Source organism: Plecotus auritus (genome assembly GCF_963455305.1).
Source record: "Plecotus auritus genome assembly, chromosome: 4".
In the NCBI taxonomy this organism is placed as follows: domain Eukaryota; kingdom Metazoa; phylum Chordata; class Mammalia; order Chiroptera; family Vespertilionidae; genus Plecotus; species Plecotus auritus.
The window spans coordinates 19,332,295-19,341,714 of record NC_137775.1 but is presented as its reverse complement, the minus strand read 5'-3'; the positions used below and the strand labels follow the sequence as shown (position 1 = coordinate 19,341,714).

General features: G+C 33.9%; 1 protein-coding gene across 1 annotated transcript in view; it reads left to right on the top strand.

Annotated features, from left to right (window-relative positions):
- Positions 1–2,996: 2,996 nt before the first annotated feature.
- THEMIS (thymocyte selection associated) overlaps positions 2,997–9,420 on the top strand; it is a gene marked incomplete at both ends in the record, with an annotated part of 119,061 nt that continues 112,637 nt past the window's right edge. Inside the window, one exon of the mRNA XM_080663863.1 lies at positions 2,997–3,087. Coding sequence (XP_080519989.1) covers positions 2,997–3,087 — 91 coding nt within the window. The remainder of the gene's footprint in view (positions 3,088–9,420) is intronic.

The following is a 9,420-nucleotide window of genomic DNA, read 5'->3' as shown; positions in this document are numbered from 1 at the left end:
GACATTGTATTTAAAAAGGAATAGAAGTTCTGGTGGATTTTCCCCAAGGGCAGGATTTACTATTGCTATTGTCTGACAGCTAAAATGGAGCAAATCACCTTAATCCAATCAGGGATTGAGCTAATTTTAGTCTGGGGAAGGCTTGTCCTACTTATAGTCAATATTTTCTTTGAAAAAGTAGCCTTCAGGGGCCCCGACTGGAAGCAAGGTACATTTATCTGAGCTCCCTCCTCCTTGGCAGGCCCTACCTTCCCAGGAATAGGAGACTGTTGGAAAGCACTTCTTGCCCAGCCGTGTGGCTCTGTGGTTGAGGGCCAGCCTATGAACCAGGAGGTCATGTTTGATTCCCAGTCAAGGCACATGCCCAGGTTGTGGGCTTGATCCCCAGTGTGGAGTCCTACTGATCACTTTATAACTTGTGTCTAATACAATCAACCCTATTCTCCTTTTGAATGGGCAAAATTCTGAAAGGTGCTGAACAACTCATTTTTCTGAGTTTTGCTGGATGCTTGATAGCCCCAAATTCTAATTTTTTATCTCTCTAGCTATGTGAAACTGCTAAAAACTCAACTCGGCTTCTCTCTTCCTTAACCACCACTTTTGCTCTGCTTCTCAGCCTCTCTCTTGATGCCAGTTACTAACCCATAAATGCCTTGACAGGAAAAGAAGTGCAGAACACTGGGTTTCCTCATTGTGTTTTCATACCTTTCAGCATACATATTAGCCTCTCAAGTCCCAGCTGCTCTAATAATTCTCCTGTTCCTTAAAACAGACATTTTAAAAAGCACCCACTTTTCACATTGCCCTTGGTAAGAGCATTGGTTAAATTTACTGATTAAAATAGTCTTTCCTACCGATTTGGAATTTTGCCTCTTTCAAATGGTGATTATTTATCCTCTGGTTTGTTTCTGAGCTGCAATCTGCTGTTTCAGTTATTGAACTTTAATTATTAATTTTACTACCTGGTGGTTCATTATTGCTATTCGTCAATTTTATTTTGGTGTACCCATCAAGATTTCTTTGCCTACAGGGTCAGAAGTGATTATGATCTGGACTTACGTGGTAATGGTGGGGATACAGAGCAAGAACAGAGAGAGGGATATGGAGCATTGCCATTGAGAGTGCATGAGGCATGTGGAGGCTGGAGATGGCATATCCTGCTATGCAGCCTTCTGGCTTGGGTAGTGTCGTTAGCTAATACTGGGAGTATAAGAGAAGCAGATTGTAACAGAAAGGAAGGATCATCTGTTGAAAGAGCAAAAGACTGCTGATATTTTAAAATGACTTCTTTAGCTAATAGGATAGAAAGTTGACTTGGAAATATTAAGAAAAAAAAAAAGATCAAGTGAAGTCCAGTTTGGATTTGATATCCAATCAAATTTGCTGTGGCACTGATTCTCATAGATGTGTGCTTTTTAAGGAGCAGTGCATAGCAGCTTTTCCATATATTCAACCATGTGAGGTGTGCTATTAGGCTGTAAACAATGTTTGTGGTCAATTAAGGAGTCTATGCTTAGAGAGCGGGGTGCAGAAGGCAAAGTAATCAAGCTTGGGAGATTTGGGGTGGGGGCGGGTGGAATTACAGTGAGGAAGTAGAATCTACTGGTGAAAAAACGAGTGAAATGACCCCATAAATTCTAGTCTTGTAAAGAAAGAAATGAGTCTAGGCAGATTATTACAAGTATCAAATATGTTAATAAGAGCTGAAAGACTTTTGTAAGCTCTATACCAAAGTAAGGTGGCATTTTATGGCTAGGTCACTTATGTGAACGATATGGTGGAGCTGTGATGAGCCCTGGCCCTCTCTATCTGGCTATGCTCTTTGCAGCCTAAAGCCAAGACAGTTTCTAGACAGGGAGCCTGTCTAGATGCAGTTTCTTAGCATTTTTCACTTGTATCTATACCAAGCAGCCTTCCTTTGTGCACCCTTAAAGAGACTTAGAAAATATCGCCTTGAGTGGTATACTGTAGCTTTAAAACATTGTTTCAGCTAATAAAAAGAATAGAGAGGGGGGAGCATTTCTGAGATTTGTTTTTACAAGGCTTCTCTTGCTATCTTCTGACTTTGGGTATTTTCCTGCCTAAATTTGAACCACAGGATCAGAATTGTGGAATTTTAGCTTTGAAAGAAATTGTACAATTTATTTGACTCCTTCTATGTTTTCTCCATTTAATAAATGAGACAAATAAGGAACAGCAAAGACAAGGCTGAAGTAACCTGTGAATCAGAAGCAGATTTAGACCCAGGAAACCCAGGTGTGCTAATGACGGATTTAGATATTTTCACTATAGTGTGGAGATTAGAAAATACATATTAACTTCCTGAATTAATTTACTGTATCACTGCATATTGCTCCCCTGCCCGACTCTCCTTTAAGATTCAGCAAAAATTTTAATGTGGAAGAATAAAAAGTGGTTTCGATCCTCTCTCTCTAGAGTATCAGATTTCTGAAAATTGCTGACAAAAAAGCACTTTCAGAACCAAATTATTATAGAAGCACAGAGTATGCAAATAAGGCACAAAGCCAAACTTTAGAAATGAACTAAAAAGATAAAGAATTAACATGGTGCCTTGTTTAAGATGAGACTTTTAGTCCTGCATTCCTGTTCTTTCCTGGTCAACAAGCAGCTCTGACCCCGATCTGTAGATGCACACCTGGACTGGCAACAGACAATGAGCTACTTATCAATCTCACTTTTTGGGTAATGTCTGTTTAGACGTGCTCACCCCACCCCCATCCTGTTCCACTTCAGTGTCAGAAGGAAATGAAGCCACAACTAGAACAAAAAGAGCTCTCACACCTTTTGTCTCCTTCCTCCCTCCTCACCGCCCGCTCCCCGTAGAGCCACTCCACCCCAGTTGGGCTCTATGTGACATTCCCGCCAGCCAGCCTCTGGGAGGAATGATGAGCAGGGCCTGCAATTACAGGCAAGTGACACCCAGAAGCCCCAAGCTTCTGTAAGTTCCAGGTCTGTACACGGCACAAGTCAGAGCAATGGCATTGTCACTGGAAGAATTTGTCCACTCCCTTGACCTCCGGACCCTCCCCAGGGTCCTAGAAATCCAGTCAGGCATCTACTTTGAAGGTAAGCATCCTCCTATCTCTTGGCTGGTGAGACATGCTTATATAGTATATACTCTTGGGAACTGGAGGGAGAAATTTTAATAGAACATATATGAGTTCCGTTAAAGGAAAAGTGATCGTGAAAGGGAGAACGTAATTCACTCACCAATGGTCAAGACCCAATGGTGTTGGAGAAGAGAGAAACTAGGACTCTGGGGTGAAGACACACAAGGAACTGAGTGAAGCTTCTTGAGCTTTTCAGAGGCCTCCAAATAGTTCAACATAAATGGCTAATTATTTCTGCCCTTTCTTTGAAATTGGTTGTAATGAAAGAGTGAAAAGGTATCCATATTTATGTTTCTAGAAAATAAAAAAAAATAAAATTTAGTTTTTCTAAAACAGAAATAGCTATTAAAAGTGCATAGAAAGAAAAATTTACCAAACTCTTAGCCACTTCTTAATGTTTTCTCTGTCAATGATTCTTGCACTCTTTCTGTAGGGCCCTAATTCCTAAATCTTTGAATAATGACATTTTTATTTGAAGGTATAGAAAATAATGTTTTCTAACCACAAGATAATATTTAAGAATTTATATTCAAAATCCAGAGTTCAATTGGGATTATCAATTAATAAGTTAATTTGTTTTGATGTAACTTACTATGTTAATTCAGCAAAAGAATGTTAAAGCCTAGCGATTCTATCTACCCTAGAATATTTAAGCAGTTAGTTTGAATTCATGCAAGAAAAAGGGCATTTTCTAGACAAATACATATTTCTGGTCATAATAGTGGTAGAATTAAGGTAGTAATGAAATTAAGTACAAAAATACTACTGGGAAAATAACTAAAAGAAGTGTTGGTAGGCAAATCTTTCCTGTTCATCGACAAAATAATGTTTTAGATATTATAAAATAAAATAAGAGACAAATGTCAGACCCAATACATATACATACACACACACACACACACACACACACACACACACACACTCCTATTGGTATAGGCTATCATGAGCTTAATACTGGGTTTTGTTGAATTCATTTGTAAATTGATTATTTTGAAATCAAGCCATATTTTCCCATGTATACAATATTATGAAATATGTCCTTGTTCATAAGTCAGCCCCAAATCTTTTTTTTTTGTTTGTTTGTTTCGTGGTTTGTGCTATTGAGGTTTTGCATAGAAAGTTGAGCTTCATGTCTAAATTACAAAGATATGTTCCTATGTTATTTTATATTACCTTTTCCATATTACATCTCACATTTAGTTTTTAATCCATTTGGAGGACACTTTGTTCTGAGGTGCAGAAGGATCCCATTTTAGTTTTTTCCATATAATAAACCTGACTTCCCAGTGTCACTTACTAAGCTAGCCATCCTCTCCTCATTGATTTGTGTTGCTGCTTTTAAGTTACTGGATTACTCTGTCTCTGAAATATCACTTCTATTGCAACAGTTTATTTTTTTCTCAATTTTACCAAAATCATCCTATTTTTGTAACTATTGCTTTGAAATGAGTATTAAAATGTAATTTATATATAAGACCAATCCCTGTTTTTGCTCCTTTTTTTTTTCTAAATTGATTTAACTATTTATAGACTTTTCAAATATGTTTTTAAAGAAACCAATTACTTAAGAAATTCAACTAGAATTTGTATTGGACTAAACTAATTTTATAGATTAATTTAGGAAGAATTGACATTTTTATATTAAGTTTTACAAAAGAACAAAGTATGTCTCCATATGTTCAGACCCTCTTCATGCTTTAATACTTTACTACTATGCTATATTTCAATTAAGAAAAAAATGCAAACAGTATTCAGGTGAATTTTTACAAAGTATTCACATTTATGTAACCACCACTCTGGTCAAGAAATAAAAAATTATAAGTATTCTAGAAAACTCATTTTGTACCTTTAATCAATCATTATCAATCACCCTCCCCAAAGATAATAATAATTATTTTAAAATTTCTTTATTGATTAAGGTGTTACATATGTGTCCTTATTCCCCCATTACCCCCCTGTTCCCCCCACTCATGTCCTCACCCCCTGTTGTCTGTGTCCATTGGTTAGGCTTATATGCATGCATACAAGTCCTTTGGTTGATCTCTCCCCCAAGATTATTATTATGCCTTTTGTTGATTTATAAACTTACAGCATGTATCCTTTTCTGATTGGCATATATGATCAACATCATCTTTTAAAATTAATTTATGATATTCTATATAATTTATTCATTTCAGTGTTTATAATATTCCATTTAGTGAATATATCACAATTTTCTATGCATTCTATTTATAATGGACATTTGAATTATTCCCAGTTTGGAGTTGTTACCAGTAATGTCATCATGAGTATTTTTGTACATGTGTGTTCACATGTATATGTATTCAGTTGAATATATAAATAAGTGAAATTGCCATGCCATGTTATGCATATGTTCTGTTTTGGTGAATAATGAAAACAAGTTTCCCTAGTAGTTATACCAATTTACATTCCCACCAGCAGTATATGAAAGATGCAGTTAATCTATGTCCCTGGCAACACTTGATGTTATCAATCTTCATAATTTTAGTTATTCTGGAGAACAGTGGTTGTAGTTTGCACCTCCCAGCGACTAATGAGATTGAGCACCTTTTCATATGTTTAAAGGCCTTTGAGAGATGCTGTTTTCTGAAAACATTGTTCATGTTTTTTGGCCATTTCTCTATTGGATTTTATAAACTCTTTTTTATCAATGTACACACACACACACACACACACACACACACACACACACACACACACAGTATCGGGATTCTTGACTCTTAGTTACCTGTTTTGCAAATGTCCATCTCACTCAATAGCTTACATTTTTAAATAATGTCGTTTGATGGAAGTCTTAATTTCAGTGGTAGTATAATCAGTTTATAATTGCTTTCTTTTTTATATGTTGTCAAAGAAATTTTCATTACCCTATGTTCATGAAGATATGTTCTCTCTCTTTTTTTCTACTTTTCCAATTACAGTTTACATTCGATATTACTTTGTATTAGTTTCAGGTATACAGCACAGTGGTTAAAATAATATACATTATATAGTATCCCCCCCTCCAATATTTCAAGTACATACCTGGCACCATACTAGTTACAATATTGTTGACTACATTTCATGTCCTATAATTTATATCCCATGACTATTCTGTGGCTACCAATTTGTGCTTCTCAATGCCTTCATCTTTTTCATCCAGTCCCCCAACCCTCCTCCCCTCTGGTAATCATCAGTCTGCTCTCTGTATCTATAAGTCTGTTTCTGTTTTGCTTGTTCATTTATTTTGCTCCTTAGATTCCACATATAGGTATTTGTCTTTCTCTGTCTGACTTATTTCACTTGGCATTATACCCGCTAGGTCCATTCATGCTGTTGCAAATGGTAAGATTTCATACTTTCATTATGGCCAAGTAATAATCTATTGTATATATGTACCCCCACTTTTTTTTTATCCACTCATCTTTTGATGGGCATTTGGATGACTTTCATAAATTAGCTATTGTAAATAATGCTGCAATAAACATAGGGGTGCATATAGTCTTTCAAATTAGTGTTTTGGGGTTTCTTCAGATATATTCCAAGAAGTGGAATCACTGAGTCATAAGGCAGTTCCATTTCTAATTCTTTGAGGAACGTCCATACTGTTATTCATAGTGGTTGCATCAATCTGCATTTCTATGGGCAGTGCACAAAGGTTCCCTTTTCTCCACATCCTCACCAACATTTGTCGTTTGTTGATTTATTATAACCATTCTGACAGGTGTGAGGTGTTATCTCATTGTGGTTTTAATTTGCATTTCTCTGATGACTAGTGACATTGAACATCTTTTCTTACTAGTATGTCTGTGCCATCTGCATATTCTCTTTGGAGAAGTGTCTATTCAGGTCCTCTGCCCATTTGTTCATTGTATTAGTTTTTCGGTGTTGAGTGGTATGATTTCTTTATATATCTTGGATATTAACCCTTTATCCTATATATCTTTGGCAAATATCTTAAGTATGTTGCCTTTTTGTTTTGTTGATGGTTTCCTTTGCTCTATAGTCCATGTGAGAAGAAATTCCAGTGTCTCAAAGACCAACATGGAAGGTCTGAATAGAGGAGAAGCCTGTCCACAAAGGCCTCTGCTGGAGGAGAAGCAGGAGAAAGTGGGGTAGTTTGTTGATGAAAAGAAATGACATAGAGCACTAGGTTGTGAAAGTGTCAAGGGCAAATGTTTGTTTTTAGCACATAGTTTTTGATGGATTATTAATTATGATTATAGTCCTATATATTGAGGGCTTATTATGGACCAGGAACTGTGCCAAGCCCTTTATATATAAATGTAGGCATATAAGCATACATTTGTATTATACTTATATAATGTGTATATCTATAGATAAATACATGTGAATACATCTAATATAACATATGTAACTAAATAATACTTTATATATGCTCATCTATATATAAATTTATTATTTCACATATATTCAATCTTCTTTAAATTACTTAACTTATTATATTCATAGAGAAATTTAATCCCTGGTAATATCTTGTGAGGTTATTATTATTTCCACTTTTAAAGTCACCTATTTGCCATATCACTTACACATGGCCCATATTTAAAACTTTTAGTAAAGTTTATCTTTGCTCACCTGAAGGGTTTATAAAATTCTGTAGTAAATCCTATCATTATAGAACCATCAATGTTTTTAAGAAATATTATAACAATTTGCTGATGGTAATTTGACTATGCTAATTGGGTTGTTAATGTAAACATGAACAAGAAATAACTAGTACTAGTTACACATTTTTTTGTCTTTTAGTAACATTACTGATTACAATTGTAATTTGACAAGTATAATATGGAAGTATTAACTTTGAAGCTGGTTGAATAAGTATATTGCATAATGATACTTAGTGAATTATGTATTATATGAACATGATTTTTAAGGATTTGTTGCATCTATGAAAGTTCATATGGCAACAAATAATGCTTATTTTAATGGCAACATAATTATTTTATGGTCAATTGAATTTAATTTTCTTCAGGCTTAATTTAATCAGTTAGGAACATGGTAGTAAAATTAGGGCAATTTTGAAATTTATAACATTGTATTCAATGTGTATTTACTCATATTTTATAGGCTTTAAATATTAAGACAAAGCAAAAACATTTTTTCACTTTTTTATATATATTTATAATATTGATACTTGTTCATTATAGACTCAAGAGGAATGAAATTATGTAAAAGTCTAATGAAATATGACCTGTCAAACTTTTTAAAAAATAATTTCAGCTAAAAGAAAACAGAAGCAATATTTCTCTATGTGAGTATATGTTTATAAAGATTTATTAAAGATAAGCATTATTTTCTATAGCAGAATCTTTTACCTGTTTATGACATGTTCTGTTGAGCTTCACAGATTGAAATTCAGGACAACTTAAGTTCACAGATGTTAAAATTTGAAAACTTTATATATAAGCTCTAAAATTAAGTAAAACTTGTTATATTCCTAACTTAAAATTAATAATGTTTTATTAAATAAATCTAAATTTGCTCTGTGTCAGTGGCATATGGTTGGGCACTAAAATGACTATCAGAATAAAATTTGGAAAACTTAAATACTCATTTTAGAAATATATATTGGAATCATACTGATTTGGTAATATGTAAAAATTACACTCATGACTACATTTTAAGGCATAAACTTGTTTTAAATGATGTTGAATTTTTTTTGAACCATTTATCTAAGACTTGTTACTTTCGCTAATGTATAATTTGATTCCTAGAATGCCTTTAGACCATACACTACAGATCAATAAGAAGTTATTTTTTCAATGTAATTAAATATTATATTTTAGAAATAAGAATAAAAATATTTCAAGTTTTAAAACATACAACCATTTAAAAAATTTAGAGCATTTTGTGTGTGTTTGAATGAAATAGTTTGTTTCCCTAAAATTTAGTACAAGAAGGCCTTATTTTAGGAAAATGCCCAAAATAGGTACATTAAGAACAAGCAAAAAAAGTTTAACTAAGAGTAATTTCAGCTATATTATTTTCAAAAAATGTAGGAGACATTAACTGCCAGAAAAATTTTGTGTTATTTACTGCAGTGGAGATGTTCTATAATGGGGACATTTTTGTACAATGGAGTACATTATGTATTTCTATAGTAGAAGATTTACACTTAATCATTTCTCACTCATTTGTTGTTAAGTACCAAACTTTACTATTCAACACAAAGTTAAAAAATGAAGGGCAGAATATTTTTTTGCACATAATCATATAAACATAGATTATTCATATATATTTTTCATTAAATAAGTATACAGGAAAG